The sequence below is a fragment of the Carcharhinus amblyrhynchos genome, chromosome 2 (genome assembly GCF_965287045.1).
Source record: "Carcharhinus amblyrhynchos chromosome 2, sCarAmb.v2.hapA, whole genome shotgun sequence".
NCBI classification, from domain to species: domain Eukaryota; kingdom Metazoa; phylum Chordata; class Chondrichthyes; order Carcharhiniformes; family Carcharhinidae; genus Carcharhinus; species Carcharhinus amblyrhynchos.
Window position 1 is genome coordinate 5,274,755 of NC_137325.1, and position 21,224 is coordinate 5,295,978.

General features: G+C 44.2%; 1 protein-coding gene across 2 annotated transcripts in view; it reads left to right on the top strand.

Annotated features, from left to right (window-relative positions):
* Positions 1 to 21,224, top strand: part of LOC145351827 (cadherin-6-like) — a 174,419-nt gene that overhangs the window by 17,988 nt on the left and 135,207 nt on the right. For both annotated transcript variants that reach the window (XM_080201519.1, XM_080201509.1), the window contains exon 2: positions 1,011 to 1,401. In XM_080201519.1, coding sequence (XP_080057645.1) covers positions 1,171 to 1,401 — 231 coding nt within the window. In that variant the 5' untranslated portion in view covers positions 1,011 to 1,170. The remainder of the gene's footprint in view (positions 1 to 1,010; positions 1,402 to 21,224) is intronic.

The following is a 21,224-nucleotide window of genomic DNA, read 5'->3' on the forward strand; positions in this document are numbered from 1 at the left end:
GCTGTGATCATTCCTGCATGCAGGCCACACAATCCAATTGGCGTGGGCTCATTTCTACGTATCAACTTCCTGAAATCATCTCCTGAAACTGTTAAACAGCAATCACAGTATCTTCCAGAGCACTACTCCAAATGGAATATCCCCCTTCCCTGCTTCTGGGAAAGACTGCTCTCACTGTCAGCTAAACTGCTATTACTGATGTGTCCAGAAATACATACGAACAGGAGGAGGCTAGTTAGACCCTTGTGTCTATTTCACCATTCACTGAGATAATGTCAGATTTGCCCCCCAACTCCTGAAATCTGCTTATCCCTTAATTGGGCTAATGGAAATCAAACCACCGCAGCTTTAAATACCAATCTCCCCTTGCAGAAGACAGTTCCAAACTTCTCCCGTCCTTTTCAAGAAAAAGTGTTTCCTAATTTTACCTGTTAAAAGGTCTGGCTCTAATTAATTGGCTATATTCCCTGAAGCCCTTGGCCTCCCAACCAGTGACATTGGCTCCTTGCAATCCAGCCCGTTGCAGCGTTCCGGAGGACTTGGGTGAAATCATTCCTTGATCTTCTGTGTTCCATCATTGATCAAACCTCATATCATTTGGCCCTTTTTGCTTTAAAATTGCGAACCAAATGAACTGCTTCCTCCAGTGGCATTATTTCAGAGTTGGTACTGGTTGACCCTAACCTGGGGATTAATCATTCCAGGACCTGGAGTTTTACCCTCACTGCTGCAGGATGCATTGAAGAGTGATTATAAATTTCAGCTCCACAATATGATCTTGGCCAGTGGAGCATGTTTCTGTATTTGTTTAAGTAGGAGCGGGGCTGCTGTGATCGACACGTTGGAGAGTCCCAGTCCAGTTGTGCAATGTTCTCAGTGAAATCAGATTAGCAACTCAAACTAAATATCATCAGCATGAGCTGCATTTTATATATCTAATGTTTAAATTAAAGAACGCAGTCCCATTTTGAAGCATTCTGTTTACTTTCTTTCTCTCTCTCTCTCTGTAGAAATCCCCAGAAACTAAAGAATAAACCGGCTTGAAGATTGGTAGAAGACCTTGTAGTTTACAAATGGAGCAAAAAGGTTAGTCAGAGAGACACTGACGGATAATTGGAGCACAGCCGACAAAATACCCAGTTCGACGCTGCAGTTCTCCTCCGAGTAAGAATGGCAATATGGAATGGGTGTGTGCTGCTGTTACTGTGGGTCTGCCTGCCGCAGCCCAGGCTGATGTCCCCACTGTCTGCCAGGACTGTTGAAGAGCAACAGGCCGGGGTGCCAATGAAGCCTGCGGGTGGCAAGCTGTCTGTGTTACACCGCTCCAAACGGGGCTGGATGTGGAATCAGTTCTTTCTGCTGGAGGAATACACAGGGGCAGAACCACAGTATGTGGGGAAGGTAAGAGCCAAGAGATATTCCTCTTATCACTAGTTGCAAACGAATGCTTCACTGTGTTCCTGTGGACGTGCATGGTCTGTTATTTTAATGTGGATATAAATACCTCTTACTTTGCACTGGTTGGATCCACTCTAAAATCCTAAAAAAAACCCCTTTTGCGAACGGCTGTGGTGTTGTCACTGGACTAGTAATCAAGAGACCCGAGGTAATGCTCTGGGGTCCTGGGTTTAGAAACCATCACGGGAGATTGGAATTCAATAAAAAATTGGAATTAAAAGTCTAGAGAGACCACGAAACCATTGTTGATTGTCATAAAAACCCATCTGGTTCACTAATGTCCTTTAGGGAAGGAAATTTGTCATTCTTATCTGGTCTAAATGTGACTCCAGAGCCACAACAATGTGGTTGACTCTGGGGATGGGCAATAAATGTTGGCCGAACAGCGATGCCCACACCCCATGAGCAGATAAAAAAAATCGCCACCAGTAATTCCTTCCATCTTCAAAGTAACAACTCCAATGCAGCAAAATGCAGTATAGATGTACAGTCCAGAACCTTATCCATCAAATTTGGTGACGATCCAATGACCCTTTAAATCTGCGACAGAAAATGACTTGATGAATAATGCGGTGCCAAGGAACACACATCTCCAACATAATCGAGGTCACCAGCCTTCCCTCCCCCCTTTTAACACCTTCAGCAGAATTTCGATTTATATTTTAATCAGTAGTTGCCGACTTTGATCATCTCCAGTCACTGCAGCAATTTGCAAACACAAATCTTGCATCACACTGTGAATTGTTTTAACCCAATGAAAATTACAGTCGGTTGGTTAGCACTGCCACTTATTCTGCAATCCAGCTGCTTTGCCCTGATTTCCCCGACATTGAATAGTCTCACGGATGTGCAAGTTCCTCCTGCACTGTTCCAAAGTGACTGTTCTGCAAGTTCTCTCCAAATAATAGGTGGAATTGCTGGAAGTTTCCCCCCAAAACATTTGTTTAAAAAGTCCTGGAATTCAACACGTAAGATAATTGTTCGGCTTGTTCCCACATTCTGCTTTCTGCAAATTTGAAACCATCCAAAACTTTGCTACTGGTCTCTTAACCTGCTTCAAATAGCAATCACCCCTCTGCTCAAATACCTCCATTGATTCCAAGGCAGCATAGGTGGCACAGTGATTAGCACTGCTGCTGCCCCCTGTTCCACTGTTTAAGAAGGGCAGAAGAGACAATCTGCGAAATTACAGGCCTGTGAGCCTTACATCAGGGGTGGTGAAATTATTGGAGAAGATTCTTAGGGACAGGACGTACTCACATCTGGAAGAGAATAGGCTTATTAGCGATAGGCAGCATGGCTTTGTGAAAGGGAGGTCACGTCTCACGAATTTGATTGAGTTCCTTGAGGAAGTGGCAAGAAAAATTGACCAGGGCAGGGCAGTGGATGTTGTATACATGGACTTTAGTAAAGCTTTTGATAAGATTCCTCATGGCAGGCTGATACAGAAGGTGAAGTCATATGAGATCCTAGGTGAGCTGGTAAAATGGATACAAAACTGGCTTGGGTATAGAAAGCAGAGAGTAGCAGTGGAAGGGTACTTCTTTAACTGGAGGTCTGTGACAAGCGGTGTTCCACAAGGATTAGTGCTCTGGCCTCTGTTGTTCATAAGATATATAAATGATTTAGAGGAAAATGTAGGTGGTCTGATCAGTAAATTTGCAGATGATACAAAAATTGTGAGAGTAGTGGATAGTGAGGGAGATTGTCAGAAGATACAATAGGATATAAATCAGCTGGAGACCTGGACTGAAAGATGGCAGATGGAATTTAACCCAGATGAAAGTGAGGTGATGCAATTTGGAAGGTCTACTGCAGCAGGAAAGTATACATTAAATGGTAGAGCGCTTAGAAATATTAGCACACAGGGGGAGCTAGGCATGCAGATCCATAGTTCCCAGAAGGTGGCAACTCAGGTGGACAAGGTGGTCAAGAAGGCGTACGGTATGCTGACCTTCATTGGTCAGGATGTTGAGTATAAGAATTGGAAAATCATGTTGCAGCTGTATAAAACTTTGATTATGCTGCATTTGGAGTATTGTGTACAATTCTGGTCGCCACACTACTAGACGGATGTTGATGCATTGGAAAGGGGTTTACCAGGATGTTGCCCTAGTTTGGGGGATAATGGACTATGAAGGAAGGTTGAACAAAATTGGGTTTATTTTCATTGGAGCATCAGAGGATGAGGGGGGAGCCTGATGGAGGTTTATAAGATTGTGACAGGCTGGGATAGAGTGGATGGTGTGTCCTTTCCCCAAGGTCCAAGGGTCAATTACCCAAGGGCATAGGTTGAAAATGAGATGGGGAAAGTTTAAAAGAGATGTAAGAGGCAAGTTTTTCACACAGAGGTTTGTGAATGCCTGGAACGTGCTGCTGGAGGAGGCGATGGAAACAGATTATATAACAACATTCAAGAGGTATCTGGATAGATATATGAATAGCAAGGAATAGAGGGGTATGGACTATGCAGAGGCAAGAAAATATTAGATTAGAGAGGCATCTGCTTCAGCACAGACTTGGTGGGCCAAAGAGCCTGTTCCTGTGATGTTTTTGGGTCTTAGTTCTCACGGCGCCAGGGCCTCGGGTTCAATTCCAGCCTTGGGTCACTGTCTGGGTGGAGTTTGCACGTTCTTCCAATGCCTGTGTGGGTTTCCTCCAGGTGCTCCGGTTTCCCCCCTCAGTCCAAAGATGTGCGGGTTAGGTGGATTGGCTGGGCTAAATTACCCCCGCCATTGCCATCATTCTCCCCTGCCCCCATCTGCCCAGCTCCTGCCATCATCAACCACCACCACCCACCCGCCCCCAGCCCGGCCCTCCCACTACTGCTTTTCACCTGTTTCAAGCAGACATTTGATCAGCGGTATTAATCCAGATGGATAACCAGTTTCCTAGTTGGGAAATCCAGCAATATTTTTGCAAAGCAAGAAACAGCATCAACAAACAAAATTTAGTTCATGTCATTAATCAAGTCTTTATTAATTTTGATTTAAGCCAGGTATTTAAATACCTTTTTCCTGTAGACAGATAATAAATCAGTAAGGGAATCAAGGCTTATGGGGATAAGACGGGGAAGTGGAGTTGAGGATTATCGTATCAGGTCAGTCACGATCTCATTGAATGGTGGAGCAGACTCGATGGGCTGAATGGCCTACTTCTGCTCCTACATGTTACGTTACTTGTTACACAATTAAGTCTCAGACATTAAGCTGTTCGTGACCTGAAACAGTCCAGACACATGGAGGAGAGGTGGGGTGGGGGGGTTGTGTGGGCGTGTGTTGGGTTGTGGCTGGGTGGAGGGGGGTGGTGGTGTTGGGGAGGGTTTAAATGGCGCTGGTCATCGTGACTGTGGCCAAAAGCCAACATCGCTCTCAACTTTCATTTCTATTTGAAGCTAAGTAGAAGTGTGTAATATTTCACAGTTTACAATATCAATCAGAACTCTTCCCATGAGATGGGAATGTGTAGAAAATATCAGAACCAGATTGCGTCTTAGTCTGAGTTCTCGGTGTCACTTTGGGAGTTCAAATCAAGTCCAGCGTTATTCCCGATTTAGAAGACCCACATTTCAAGGGCTGACTGAATTCATTGGTTTCGACTTGCGTCTCCTCGGCTTTGTTACTGAGCATTCTGCTTCCAGAACGCCCCCAAACTCCAGCACGGCGAGCAAAGACTGGTATCACAGAATTCAGGATGGGAAGGCGCAAGCCAAGTCTGAATAGATCTTACGAGGGAAATAAATAGAATGTTGTGCAGTTACCTTCTTGATCCAATATTTATGTCGCACATTTAATGATCAGACAAATGAATAGCGCCCTAAATAATTTAGAAATTCTATTTGATGCTCTGAATGTGAAGGATGGTTTAATAGCCCCCTGGCAGCCATGTGGAAAAAGCTTTTATGTTTCTGTAAAGGTATGTGGGTGCCACTCTGGGAATGGCTAAAATGTCAAAGTATTCAAAATTAGTAGGGTTGTTATGCATTTAGTGGTGATTCAAGGGTAACTTGGGATATTGATTAAAAGCAGTTTCTGCATTTCTCTATAAATGCAGATGCTATTAAGCGCAGCATTGAAATCAATGCAAGGAATTACAACATCCATATCTCACCATTACAGACGAAGCAACTTGAAATTGCAGCACAGGCTCTGGTGAAATTACACTGCTTTGTAAATGTGCTGTTGTTTGGAGCCCAGTATTTTTCAAATGTTTTATCTTTCCCAGTGAATTGCGAAAGCATTAGATTTTAAGTAGGATCATTGAATACAGCACGGAAACAGGCCCTTCAGCCCAACCAGTCCATGCTGACCATGGTGCTCTCCCAGCTAGTCCCAATTGCCCACGTTTTCCCCAGACCCCTCTAACCCTTTCCCACCATGTACTTATCCAAAAGATTTTTAAACCTTGCCGTTAAACCTGCCTCAGCCACTTTCTCTGGCAGCTCATTCCATATACGCCCCAGCCTCTACATGAAGAAGTTGCCCCTCAGGTCCCTTTTAGATCTTTCCCCTCTCACCTTAAACCTACGCCCTCTAGTTTTCAATTACCCTAGACTGGGAAAAAGACTTGGTACGTTCGTCCTATCTATACCTCTCACGATTCTACACATTTGAATAAGGTCATCCCTCAATCTTCTACATTCCAAGGAATAAAGTCCTAGCCTGGCCAACTGCTCCCAATAACTCAGACCCACTAGTCCTGGTAACATCCTGGTAAATCTTCTTTGTACTCTTTCCGGGGGATCTTATTGAAACTTACAGGATACTGCGAGGCCTGGATAGAGTGGCTGTGGGAAGGATGTTTCCACTAGTAGGAAAAACTAGAACCAGAGGGCACAAAATCAAGCTCAAGGGATGATCCTTTAAAACAGCGATGAGGAGGAACTGCTTCAGTCAGAGAGTAGTGAATCTGTGGAACTCTTTGCTGCAGAAGGCTGTGGAGGCCAGGTCATTGAGTGTCTTTAAGATAGAGATAGATAGGTTCTTGATTAATAAGAGGATCAGGAGTTATAGAGAAAAGGCAGGACAATGAGAATGAGAAAAATATCAGCCATAATTGAATGACAGAGCAGACTTGATGGGCCAAGTGGCCTAATTCTGCTCTTATGTCTCATGGTCTTAATGTATTTCTATAACAAGGTGACCAAAGCTGTACACAGTGTGGTGTAGTTCATGGTATCTGTGCTGAGTTTGAGATGAACACAAGCAGCAAGTGTGTAGACAAGGTGCACAATGCACTGGGGTTCAAATGTGGCACACTGCAGAGAGATGAGGGCTATAGGAGGATTACACACTCATCTGGTCTCACGGTGAAAATGCCACTGTCTCTACATTGGAGAGGAGAGAAAATAAGGGTCAAATAATGGAAATGGAAGCTATCCTGGAATTCCCTCAGAACGCATTTGGGGATCGAGGAGCAATTGCACAAAGCTAACTGTTGAAAAATTCAAAGTTAAGGTGAAATCTATAACAGAAGGGTAAACAAGAGGAATTTGCAACAATGGTACATATGGCAACATCCCGGTAGAAGTTGCAAGTTTGTGAACATGGAAGGCCAGCAGGAGTGGTGGGATGATTGAGTCTGGAGTGTTTCATTAGTGGAGCGACTGAAGGAGTGGAAATTCTAGATGATGTGGTGGTACAGTGGTTCGCACAGCTGCCTCACGGTGCCAGGGACCTGGGTTCAATTCTGCCCTCGGGTCACTGTCTGAGTAGAACTTGTGTTCGGTAAGAAGTCTCACAATGCCAGGCTAAGGTCCAACCGGTTCATTCGGTGTCACGAGCTTTTAGAATACTGCTCCTTCATTAGCTGAGAAGCAGAAGCACTCTGAAAGCTTGTGACACCAGATAAACATGTTGGACTTTAATCTAGTGTTGTGAGACTTCTTGCTGCACCCAACTCAGTCCAACACCAGCATCTCCACATCATGAGTGGAGTTTGCGCATTCTCCCCATCTCCAGGTGGGTTTCCTCTTTCTGCCTCCCACTTTGGGGCCTTAGGAAACTCCGTACCATTTAAAAAAATTCTCTTCCACTCACTCCAAACGTGACTTGCTGACATTAGACGACTTGCCAATTTCAAAAATCGGGATATGTTGTGAGGCACCACTGGATCTTGTTATAACTGTTTTTTATCCAAGACCACCAAAACAAACTTGACTCCAAAACGAACCACATTTTGCTTGTCTGCCTGTTGTCAAAGGAACGCATTTTGGCATTTCCACTCAGAAAGGTTCTGCATGACAAAAAAAATAGTGAAATTCTCATGGAAAGGCTTGGGTGGGATTTACCATTTACCCCTTCCCAACCTCCCCCCACCCCCTGTCATCAGCCCACCCCACCCTCCTACCATTTCCCACCATTCACTCCAGTTTCCCCACACCCCCCACCATTACCCCATCCTTCCCCAGTGGGTTTTCCAGCAACAGCGATGGTGGAGGTGTCTTGCCCATTGGTAACCATTGGGATCTTCCAGTCTTGCTGACGTCTATGGCGTTTTGTGTGGTTCCCCCACTCCTGTCGATGGGGAACCCACCGCTGACAGGTGTCGCCTTTAGCGGGACTGGAAAATCCCACCGGCGGGAAGGGCCAGAAAATCCCGTCTTTAGATTATCTGGTGTGAGGTTGTGGTCACAAAGGTTGTGACGGTCACGAATGTATTTGCCCACAACATAGAGCTTCAGATTTCAAAATGGCCACTAAGCATTTTAATTCAGGTCTTATCTTGCTTTTGGATTATGTTCAATCTGAAAATTAAAATTAACCCCAGATCAGAGCATTGGTTTTTGCCTATGGCGATGTTTTGACATTTCTTTATAACAGAGGAAAGCCAGTTATAGCGTTGTGCTGATATTTCACCAGTGAGGCCTTGGGATCTGCAACGTGCTGTCAGAGGATTTGACTGGATTCTGTTCTTAGAGCTACCTTTCTTCCCCAGCCCCCAAACATTATACAGAGCAGAAACCTACCACTAACATTTAAAGAGGTTTGTTATTTGTAACCACGCCAGCACCTGTTCAACCTCAGCAGCACTGCTGGGCTGAGAGCCAATTCTTTAGTGGTCAGTGAAAAGACAAGAGTCTGCATTTATATAGCACCTTTCGCAACCTCGGTATGTCCCAAAGCACTGCGTCAGCTTGAGAAACCAGATGGAGCTGAATTTTAATATCCCTTCTGAAAGGGATACACCCCTAACAGCACAGTTTATCCTCAGCACAGCAAGAAGTCTCACAATATCAGGCTAAAGTCCAACAGGTTTATTTGGAATCACGAGTTTTCAGAGCAGTGTTCCAAAGCTCATGATTCCAAATGAATCTGTTGGACTTTAAACTGGCGGTTCTTACTGTGCCCACCACAGTCCAACGCCAGCATCTCCACATCATATCCTCAGCGCCGCACTGGAATTAGCTGCCGAAATTTTTGCCGTTTGGTCTCTGGGGTGGGATTTGAATGCACAACCTTCTAACTTGAGAGATGAAAATGCTACCTGCTGAGCCACAACCAAGCAGGGACTGAGGATGCAATTTAGCAACTGTCACAAGCTTCACGCAGAGAACCTGATGTCGCGAGTGCTCCCTGTGCCTTGCATCACCTGCAGTCTTATTATATGGCAGACGGAATGAAGCTCACAGCCTAGTGACTCCATACTCTCACCGTGCTATTCTATATCTTTCCATAACTCCAAATACATTTACCAGTGCTTTCCATGGTCCCGCGCAGACCCCTGGCTTTTAATTTTGTGGAGATTCCTGCCTGGCGTTGAAATCTTGAAGTGTTGATCCCCTGTGGTGAATGTTAAGTAGGTCTGGATTCACAGTCAGCGGAGTCCTGTGGCATTTCTGCATCTGTGCAGAACGGCGGATATTGCGGGTGTTTGGGAGAGTTGCCCGTGATTGCTGCAGAGAACTGTGTTAACATTTAAAAAGAACACAACCTGCTCACAGTGTGGAGTGTCACCTTCCCTCCAGTCGTGAACTTTTCTTGATGATGCAGGGGCGAGGGAGACAAATGGAGAGGCTGCATTGGGGTTGAGCAGTGCTGATGTTTTTTACTTACTATTGTGTACCCTCATTAATGGAAACATTTGCAATAATGTGCTGCTGGTGAATATCATTGTTTTAAACAGTGTAACCTAACATGCATACTCTTCTGGATTATTGCTCATCACATTAGGAATGGGAACTGGAGTTGCCTATTTGGCCATTCAATTTTATTTGATCATTCACTTATATAATTGTTGATATTCTATCTCAGTCCCACTTTTCTGCACTCTCCCCATGCCTATTAAATTTTATTGGAGGTGTAAAATCTATCAATGCATGGAATAACTATGAAGATCTACAACCTTCGGGAGGAGAATTCCAAATACTCCCATCCCCTTGAGCACAGAAATTTCACCCAAATGGCTGACCCCTTGTTCTGACACTGTAACCACCATCCCCCCACGCCCTCCAATATTCCCAACTCCAGACTCCCCAGACACCTTCCCCGCATCCACCCTGTCACGCCACTGAATGTGGCTGTCAATTCTGAAAAAATGGACTGGAAAATGCGAATGCAATAATTGCTGAGACGCCTCAAAGTAAAAGCGGTCATCGTGTGAGTGATTTTACCCTTTATTCCCCAGTAATAAATCTCCCCAGTCAAACTCAGCTGCATCACAATGCATTAGCACAGCTCAAAAGAAAACTGCTGACACTGTTCTGTCGACACTGATTGAGCTCAGACATGATGAGACCTCAGTTTTCATTTGGAGTGAGTTGCAATGACCTGCTTAGAAAGAAACCCTTTTCCAGCAATACTTTTCCGACTGGAGGAAACTTTGAAAGATATTTTGTTTTAAAATTGTAAAACTCCAGTGGGGTAATTCTGACTTGGGTCAGTGGCGTGGAAATGGATGGTTGTGAATAGGCCGTCTGTTTCACCTATCCAATAAGTATCGAAATGAGCAGAGATACAGACTGAACCGCTGACTCACTAACACTTGTTCTAAACCACTGCACAAAATCAGAATTGCCTTCCTCAGTAAGAGAAAAATTAATAGCTCAATTTGCCCAAGGTTTGGGACAGTGAGTGCCATCCTGGAGGAGGCGATGGCCCAGTGGTATTATCGCTAAACTATTAATCCAGAAACTCAGCTAATGTTCTGGGGACCTGGGTTCAAACCCTGCCACAGCAGATGACGGAATTTCAATTCAATAAAAAAAATCTGGAATTAAAAATCCATTGATGGAAACATAGAAGATTGGAGGAGACCATTTGGCCCTTCAAGCCCCTCTGCTATTCATTACAATCACGGCTGATCATCCAACTCCATGTGTGAGTCCTGCTTTCCTCCCATAACCTTTGATCCCATTCACCCCAAGTGTTGAATCCAGCTGCCTCTTGAGTACATTCAATGTTTAGGCTTCAACGAGCTCCTGTGATATTGAATTCCACAGGATCACCGTTCTTTGGGTGAAGAAATGTCTCCTTACCTCCGTCCTAAATGGTCTACCCCAAATCCTCAAACTGTAACCCTTGGTTCTGGACTCCTCCACTATCAGGATATCCTCCCTGCACTTATCCCCATGTCCAGTCCTTTTATAATATTATACGTCTCTATGAGATTCTCCCTCATTCGTCTGAACTCCAGCAAAAACAATCCTAATCTAGTCAATCTCGCCTCAGATATCAGTCCCGCCATCCTGGATGAACCTGGATGGCCGTGAAACCTTTGTCGATTGTCGGAAAAACCCTTCAGGTTCACTAATGTCCTTTAGGGAAGGAAATCTGCCATCCTCACCCATTCTGGCCTACATGTGACTCCAGAGCCACAGCAATGCAGTTGGCTCTTAGCTGCCCTCAGGCAACTAGGGATGGGCAATAAATGCTGGCCAGCCAGCGACGCCCATATTGTACAAATGAATAAAAACAAAATTTAAAAATCCTCTCCTCTGTTCTCAACAATGTTTTGTGGAGAGGAAAGGCATCATTAGCAGCATTCCTGACACTTCTTCAGTCAGTGGTTTTTTTGGTGATCGCTGACTTCATACTTTCCCCAGTCCTGTGCAACTTGACACAATGATATAACTGCCATTGTGGTTACAAGTGACAAAACAGAAACACAAAGTAACATCCATCCCTGATGGTAGACAGAGCAAGATGTTTGGGATCATTGAAAAAAAAAGCAAAAACTAACTTGCATTGATATAGTGCTTTGCAGAATCACTGGAGTTCAAAGCACCTTATAGTCAATGAAGCATGTCTTGAAATGTAGTCACTGTTGTAATATAGTCACCGAGTAATAAAATGCAACAGCCAATTTGCACATAGCAAGTTCCCACAAACAGCAATGTGACAAAGACGAGATAATCTGTTTTTGAATGTTAACTGAGGGATTAAAATTGGCCTGGGAAGCAGGAAAATCTCCTCTGTTATTCAGAATAGTGTAGTGAGATTGCTTACATTCATCCAAGCAGGTAGATGGGGTTCAGTTTAACATGTCATAGCACCTCTAATAGCTCAACACTCCCACTGGACAGCAATGGAATGGCAACCTTAATTTCTGTGCTGAAGATTTACTTACTTGTGTCGCAAGTAGGCTTATATTAACACTGCAATGAAGTTACTGTGAAATTCCCTGAGTTGCCACACTCCGCTGCCTGTCCGGGTACACTGAGGAGGAGTTTAGCATGGCAAATGCACCCTAACCAGCACATATTTGCCCTGTGGGAGGAAGCCGGAGCACCCGGAGGAAACCCACACAGGTACAGAAAGAACATGCACACTTTGCATGAACAGTGACCCAAGTCAGGAATCGAGCCCAAGTCCCTGGTGCTGTGAGGCAGCAGTGTTAACCACACTGCCACCGTGCCAATTTGGAGTGAGGCTTGACCCCATAACCACTGAAAATGTTTCTGTTTGTTAATGCCTACCATGTAAACCAAGGCAGGTCCAAGATTTTATTTCTGAGCAATGCTGAGATAGCTGATCTTCACTGGGACAGTAGAGAACATGTTAATGTTAATGAGTACAAGTTAAAATTGCCTTTAGACTCACTGGGCTATGAAGAGGAGAGGTTAGTCAGCGTTGTTTCCTTTGCTTGCTATTTAGTGATTTCCCTTTGCAACAAGTTGGATGCTTGTAGACACTGGGTGAAAATGGAAATGGGCTTGGTGCCTACACAGTCTTATCAGATTCACCTTGTAATGCTTGACAAATGGCCCCATGGGAGGCAGCAAATGTCCCTTGAATTATTGTCATCATCATCCACTGTTTTAGGAAATAGGATGAGAAAATTTGATTGGAAAAATAGCGTCCATGAAAGTGATGGCTCCAGAAGGTATGGCAAACCATATTCTGACCTGAGCCAATGCCAGCGCATCCATTTCAAACCTAAAGATTTTCTGCCTAACTTTTGGCAGGAATGTCTAACCCTTCCTGCCAAAACAGTGCATGCTTCGGTCGGACTGGGAGATGTGAAACCAATGGCAACCACCATCTCTCACCGGAAACCCACTGCAGAGGGACTGCAAGATCCTGCCCAGGTTTCCAATATCTGTGCAAACATAAACAAAAATCCAATCTTATAAATGAAACAACGCAAAAGTGATGATTAAGTTAGCCCCCAGTGTCTTGATTTTGAAACTGAAGAGATGTTTCATATACGACGGTGACCTCTAAGTGTAGCTCAACATGTGGGTCAGTAACTTGCTGTAGGGACTGAGATGATCATCATAGACAATGGACCCTTCTGTACAGAGTAAAGGCTAGAAAAATGTGTACAAAGAAAGGAGATGCAATAATGGGACTAAAATCAAGGAAAAACAAATTTTCTCTGTTTAAAAGCAGTTAAGGGTTGAAAGTATCACAGGCCATACATTACTTCATATTTAACTGTCTGCAGCCATCAAATCATATCAAACGCAGGTTCTGACCATCTTTACGTAAGCAGTAACTCAAGTTACAATGGGACACTTAGCAAAAGCTATAACAAAGAACTGGGCAGAAATATAACAAACTGTAGCCAGAATATCTGCAGTCTCTTAATCAGTCTTAGAATCATTGAAGAATTATATAATTCCTACAGTGCAGAAGGAGGCCATTCAGCCCATCAAGGCTGCACTGACAACAATCCCACCCTTTGTTTAAAAGTCCTATCCCCTTAATCCTACATATTTACCCTGCAAGTCTCCCTGACACTAAGGGACAATTTAGCATGGCCAATCAACTTAACTATACACCAGAAAATACAAAAGGTTCCAGAGGGACAATTTTTTCAAACAGAGGGTGGTGAGTGTCTGGAACAAGCTGCCAGAGGTAGTAGTAGAGGCGGGTACAATTTTGTCTTAAAAAGCGTTTAGACAGTTATACCGGTACGATGGGTTTAAAGGGATATGGGCCAGATGTGGGCAATTGGAACTAGCTTAGGGATTTTTAAAAAAGGACAGCATGGACAAGTTAGGGCCAAAGGGCCTGTTTCCATGCTGTAAACATCTATGACTCGATGACTCTATCTTTTACAATGGGAAGAAACCCATGCAGAACACGCAAACTCCACACAGAGACCTGAATCTACCCGGGTCCCTGGCACTGTGGGGCAACAGTGCTAACCACTGTGCCACCCGTGCCGCTCCTAAATAAACTTGAATAAACTCATGTAGTGTTTACTTAATAGCAATTAGTCTGAAAATCCTTTGTGTGAACCTTCAGCTGGGGAACAACAGATTGTGCATTACATTGTATAGCATCCCTGCTCTTATATGAATCATGGGGAGTTAGTTAAAAATGAAGTATATCATGTATATTTCTCACCTGTCACATTTCAGGTGGTGCATTTGTTACTTCCGCCCTTTCAGAGAGCAGAATCGGAAGAATTCCCAAGAGAACACAAAATGCTGGAGACAGTGGGATGTGGTCTCACTGTCACTGCCTGTGTGATATTCCAGAGCTAAAACTACCTAATTCGCATGACGTTGATTTTCAGAAAGTCAAAAAAGTTGATAGGGTTTGATAGATGCAGGTGATCTATAACACCAGGAAATCAAGAGGCAGTGAAGAGGAAAATCTATCGCAAAGTATTGTCCACTTTTGAATTGGCTTCTTGTTCTGACTCACCTGGTGTTTAACAGCGGCGTATTAGCAGCTGGTCAGAAGCTTCCTCAGAGCTGCACCCACTCCCCCACCCTAATACTGATGGGCATATAGTAGGAATTTCGATTTGCCCCATACTTTCAGCAAAATTACAGTAGCAAAACGTGCGCCGTTCTGAGGAGGGGTTCCGGATGTTGTGTTTGACATGGTGTCCATTTTTGCCCTTGCTACAATATTGCCTCCTCTAACTTATTGCAAACAGAAATCTGCCAGTTTATTCAGTTTGGTAAATGGCATTGTGTAACATCGGTGGGGAATTGCAAACAAGAATGATAAAGTCAGGGGTGGGGGGTGGCGGGGGGGCTTTCAAGGATATTGACTGCTTGGACCTTCTTTGAGAGAAACTGAGGGCATTAACTGCCTCCACCACTGTGCTTTTCCTCTCTAACCACATTTATTATCAAATAATGTTAAGCTTATTCTATCTGCTGTCATATTTAGTCATATTAACTGTGATGCTGCATCAGCAGCCAAGGCCTAATGCACTTTGGTGACAAAGGATTTCATGCAGGAGAAGGTCGACAGAGCAATGCTTTTAGTCAAACTATCTTTTGATTTCTTTTGTTGATAAAGTGTTGCAAAGAACGAGAAAGGTCTAATTTTGTTTGCCTCTATTTCTAAGTGAATTTTAATGACATTAGATCTATAGGCTCAATGCTTGGAGCGAGTAAATTGCTGGTAATATCTTAAACCGTGTACATTTTACCATCCCAGTTCTGCTCCTTGCAGAATTAGCATACTTCAGTCACGGTACGAGCGAGTTATATGCAAGTCTTGGGCTGAACAATTGCTCCCTTTTTTTTTGCCTGGATGTCTTGCATGTAATGTTTGACTATAAATACTGTGACCTTTTCAGATGCTGAATATTAATAGACACATTAATATGTGTCAAATATTCTTGACAACATGAGCTCTGAGTTGAACCGTCACAAGTGATTGATTGTTACAAAATTTATGAAGACCTTTTTATAGTGGAAAATGGCGAGAAATTGGGAAATGCACAGATTCTCTTAAATCCGCCAGATTTTCCCTTGAAGACCCCAACAATGGAACTGAATGTGACCCCCCCCGCCCCACCGAGTCTGCACTTGCCAGCAGTCAGACTGATGGTGTACTCCTCCAGGAGGTACCTTTAAAGCTTGCTGTCCTAGTGAGGGTGGCTGGCGGGTTCCCAATGCGGCAAGCCCCGTCCGAGGCCCCGCAGCCCTGGCTTCCCAGCCCCATCAGGAGAGGTTGGTGCTGCTCAGGCAGACTGGAGGACTCAACATCGTGCCCCCACCCCACGCTGACCAATACAGAAAATAAAGGCTTCTACCTGAAGTCAGTAGGGAACACCAGAATGGAGACGCCAAACACAGGGTCAGACGTCATGGCAATTGTGGCCTTTGATTATACAGCCCTAACATTGGTGATGGAGTTTCAGGACATAATCATAGAACCCTACAGTGCAGAAAGAGGCCCTTTGGCCCATCGAGTCTGCACCAAACACAATCCCGCCCAGGCCCTATCCCTACATATTATACCCACTAATCCCTCTAACCTACGCATCCCTAGACACTAAGGGGCAATTTCTTAGCATGGCCAATCAACGTAACCCACACATCTTTGGACTGTGGGAGGAAACCGGAGCACCCGGAGGAAACCCACACAGACACGAGGAGAATGTGCAAACTCCACACAGACAGTGACCCGAGCCGGGAATCGAACCCAGGACCCTGGAGCTGTGAAGCAGCAGTGCTAACCACTGTGCTACCGTGCCACCCCGTACCGTAATGTGGGCAGTCTCCACACGCAGTGGCAGGGTGGTGCGTTGAAGTGGGACAGTTCCACTGGTGAGAACGTTCTGACAGCACGCCCCTAATTGGGGCCTCAGACACCCTATTTGGCTGCCAGTTCCATGGACGAGAGAAGCCATTCCTCTTCTTTACCCATTCCTGGAAAATCTCCCCGGCAGCGCAAATGTGTCAAGGAGCTGGGATAATCTAGTCCCATGTTTCAGGTTTTATGATATTCAAACACTCATTGGAACTGTGATATTCCCAAATCAGTGCTTTCTTTTGCCACCGTTGCCCTGATTATAAGATGCCTTAATAATTAAGATTCAAATTATAATGGCATAAACATTCCATACTTACTGCATCATAAGAATATAACAGTAAATTTTGATCAGACCAAAAAGCTCTTCAAATTTAGAGGAAAAGAAGTATGTTTGTCACCTGTTTCACATTACTTGCCATCTGTAGAATTACAGCACTTTACCATATAAAGACCACCCTAAACCTGAAAACTTCTGGGAGGCACTGTAGCGCAGTGGTCAGCACTGGGGACTGGCTTGGGTCACTGTCTGTGTGGAGTCTGCATGTCCTCCCCATGTTTGTGTGGGTTTCCTCCTGCAGTTCAAAGATGTGCAAGTTAAGTGGATTGGCCATGCTAAATTGCCCCTTAGTGTCCCAGGATGCATCGGTTAGAGGAATTAGTGGGGTGAATACATGGGGTTACAGGGGACAGGGCCTGGGTAGGATTGTTATTGGTACAGACTCAATGGGCCGAATGGCTTCCTTCTGCACTGTAGGGATTCTATCATTCTATGAAATATTGCAGCACTATGGTAAAATGTTAGGGGATTAATTGGATAGCTCTTTCAAAGAACTGACACAGACATATTGGGCTGAATGGCCTCCTTCAGCGCTGTCATGTCCTATGAAATTAATTCCTTTCACAATTTACTCCATTATCCACGCAAAGCTGTTTGCATTCCTGGGAGAAATCTTACCTTGTCACCTTGCTACAAGCTGCTGCTGAAGCTGGAATATTCCATGATAAGGATCAACTCCATTAGCCAATTCAACTCTTTAAATGTCAAACATGCTTACGCTTCATTGGCCACTGATGATAGTCAATCATAGAATGTCTTCTAATATCACGTCAACGTGAATGTAATCTATCGTACGATCCTTCTTAATGTCATCTACCCCTTCCAGTACAAATTAAATCAATCCAGGATTGAACCAAACCCGAAGTGTGTCTTGATGAAATCAATGACAATTAAGTTTTTCCTTTTCTGATTTTTTTCTGCCAAACATCCTCCTTGTTTTAACCTCCTAAGAGTTTTGAATGTTTGTTGAGAGATATTTTCACCGACACAAGGTGGCTGTCACAAGTGACGATGACTCATGTGTGAACCTTGCCAGGATGCATTGTCAGAGTGCTTGGTAATCATGGTTACCTGAGTTCAGTCTGATTCTACCTGGCTATCTGCCCTGTTGTCTGCAAACATTTCTGGGCATTTAGGATTGAAATGAGGAGAAATGTTTTCACTCACAGGGCTGTATCATTGAGTATATTAAAACAAATGTTGATAATTGTTTTGGGCACTAAGTTTAAAAAAAAAGTTTGTTTATTAAATTTGATTTATTATTGTCACATGTATTAGTGAAAAGTATTGTTTCTTGCGCAGCATACCATTCATAGAGAAAGAAACAAGACAGTGCAGAATGTAGTACTACAGTCATAGCTAGGGTGCAGAGGAAGTGTCACAAGTAGGCTTACATTAACACGGCAATGAAGTCACTGCGAAATTCCCCTAGTCGCCACACTGTGTTCACTGAGGGAGAATTTAGCATGGTCAATGCACCAAACCAGCGCATCTTTCAGACTGTGGAAGGAAACCAGAGCAAACACGGGGAGAACTTGCAAACACTGCACAGAGAGTGAACAAAGCCAGGAATCTCACCCAGATCTCTGGTGCTGTGAGGCAGCAGTGCAAACCATTGTGCCACCCTGCTGCCCGAGGGAATAGATGTTGGTAGTGCAGGAATGTGGAGTTGAAGATCAACCATGTCTATGTTGAGTTTCCTCCGGGTGCTCCGGTTTCCTCCCACACTCCAACGATGTGCAGATTGGATGGATTGGCCATGCTAAATTGCCCATCAGCATCCAAAGATACGTACGTTAGGGGAATTAGCAGAATAAATGTGTGGGGGTAAGGGAATGGGACAGGGAGTAGGCCTGATTAAGATGCTCTTTTGGAGAGAAAGTGCAGACTCAATGGGCCAAATGGCCTCCTTCTGTGCTGTAAGGATTTTATGATCTCATTGAATGGGGGAACAGGTTTGAAGGGCTAAGTGACCTACTTCTGCTCCGATTTTTTTAAATTCTTACGTGTTTCTGGACAGGTATCAAGAGCAAAAGCATCGAACATACCCAGCACCCCTCCCCTCATCCAAACACATTTCAAGCAAATAGCACACCCTAACTGTTAACACAGCTAACTTAACACCAACCTGATATCAAACAACAGCAACAGCTCGTATTTATATAGCACCTTTCACATAACAAAATATCCCAAGATGCTTCACAGGAACATTATAAAACAAAATACGACACTTAGAGCCATATATGGAAAGAGATACTTAGAGACCATTGAGAACAGATCTGTTGGCCGGGTCTACAGGGTCAGCAGTGGAATGGATGGAGTTGGACAGGGAGAGGATAGACAAGGTTAGCCCCCCACAGCCAGCACACTGGGTGGGAATCGATGGCAGAATGGGACAGGGCAATCGGCACACAGGAATCTTCACCAATGATTCACTTATCTGCTTGGAGGAGTTTGGCAAACCATCAACGGAGGACTTTATTCACACTCCTGACCTATCAGCATTGAAGATTAACTCAGATAGTGATGCCCATGAGTGAATTCATAGACTCTTATAGTGCAGAAGGAGGCCATTCGGCCCATCAGATCCGCACTTACCACAATCCCACCCAGGCCCAATCCCCATCACTCCATGCATTTATCCTAGCTAGTCCCCCTTACACTAAGGGGCAATTTAGCGTGACCAGTCCACCTAACCCACACATCTTGGACTGTGGGAGGAAACCGAAGCACTTGGAGGAAACCCACGCAGACACGGAGAGAATGCGCAAACTCCCCACACAGACAGTGACCCAAGCTGGGAAACAAATCTGGGTCCCTGGCACAGTGAGGCAGCAGTGCCAACCATTATTGCCATTGTGCCATCCCAGTTAGCGAATCACTGAAGGTGCGAATCAGATATCTACAATTAGGAAGTCAAACCAGGTTCCCCCTTGCTTTGGGTTTTGGAGTTTTGTTTTCATTTACAAATACCATGTACGTTGGTGTTCCAGGTACATTGGCATTCCATTGTACATGTTTACACCTGAAATAGGTGCCACGTAATACGCAAAATTTCCATCAGGCTCCCCACCATCAACACTTTGGGGATCAACACCAGTTTAGCTGGATTCCGCTATGTCAGTATCTGAGCCTCAGTGGCAGGGGAGAGACCCGGGTACCTGGCAATAACCGGCTCATCTCCATCTATGAGGCAGATGATGAGTGGGACTCTCATCACACACTCGGATGATTGTAGTTGCAATATTATTCAAAAGGGTTGACAGAAAAGTCTGCTTGAATGATACCTCTGACACATGAATCAATATCCACCTGCTCTGTCACCAGTAAACTACAACTGGCCAAGGTTACTTCGACAATCCCTCGCTGCCCAACAACATCGAGCACAGACAAGGACACAAACTGTAATGAAACCCACTGTCATCCCATTATTCTTCAGCTATTTGTTAACTTTGTTTAAAACAGTCTATTTGACCTGGGGTTAGTTTCCCTTGCTGATTGCCTGTTCTTCATTTCCACTAATCTTTAAGAAAATAAATCTTCAAATCCCTAAGTCTTTCTGGAGGTTTTTTTTAAACTTGGTGTTCATATCCTCCAGAGCTGTGAGAACAGTTTAAAAGAAACAATCTGCTTGCTTCTGAATTATCTATAAATGTCAACTACCTAGATCATACTCAGTTTTCTGCAGTTAAAAGCACATATTATCTCTTAATCCACTTAAGAAAACACGAAAGCCTTATCAACCCTTAAATCTCTTATTTAAAAAAAAGTGTTCAATTCTTAAAAAAACTCTCCTCCTTTTCTGAATTTTGTCCCCAAATCCTTTTCCTATTCTCTGAGCCCTGGTGACACAGCGGTTAGCACTGCTGCCTCACAGCACCAGAGACCTGGGTTCAATTCCATGCCTTGGGTGACCGTCGGTGTGGACTTTGCACATTCTCCCCGTGTCTGCATGGGTTTCCTCTGGGAGCTCTGGTTTCCTCCCACAGTCCAAAGACGTGCATTGACCAAGCTAAATTGCCCCTTAGTATCCCAAGATGTGTCAGTTAGATAGATTAGCCATGTTAAGTACATGGGATGGGGGGGAGAAGATGGCGCAGGCTTGATGGGCCAAATGGCCTCCTTCTGCACTTTTGGGATTCTAAGGCTCATCAGTTTTAATATCTCTTTTCGAGGTGAAAATGCACTCATTATTCTGAATGCGGCTTTCTGTACAAGTTCCAGCGGGTCTAAGTAATGCATCTGAAGCTAAGATAAAAGGCATCCTATTGCTCGATTAGACTGGCTACTTCTAACGAATGATCAATAATTGCATCTACAACCATCTCCTTTTCCACCTTTACTAATGGACATACAATTGTGTGCACATATTTTGTCTACCCTGTATCAATATGCATTAGCTCACATCGATTCACATTAGATTCCATCTGCCATTCCTTGGTCAATCCAATTAATTTCTCCAGATTCCTTTGAGTGCT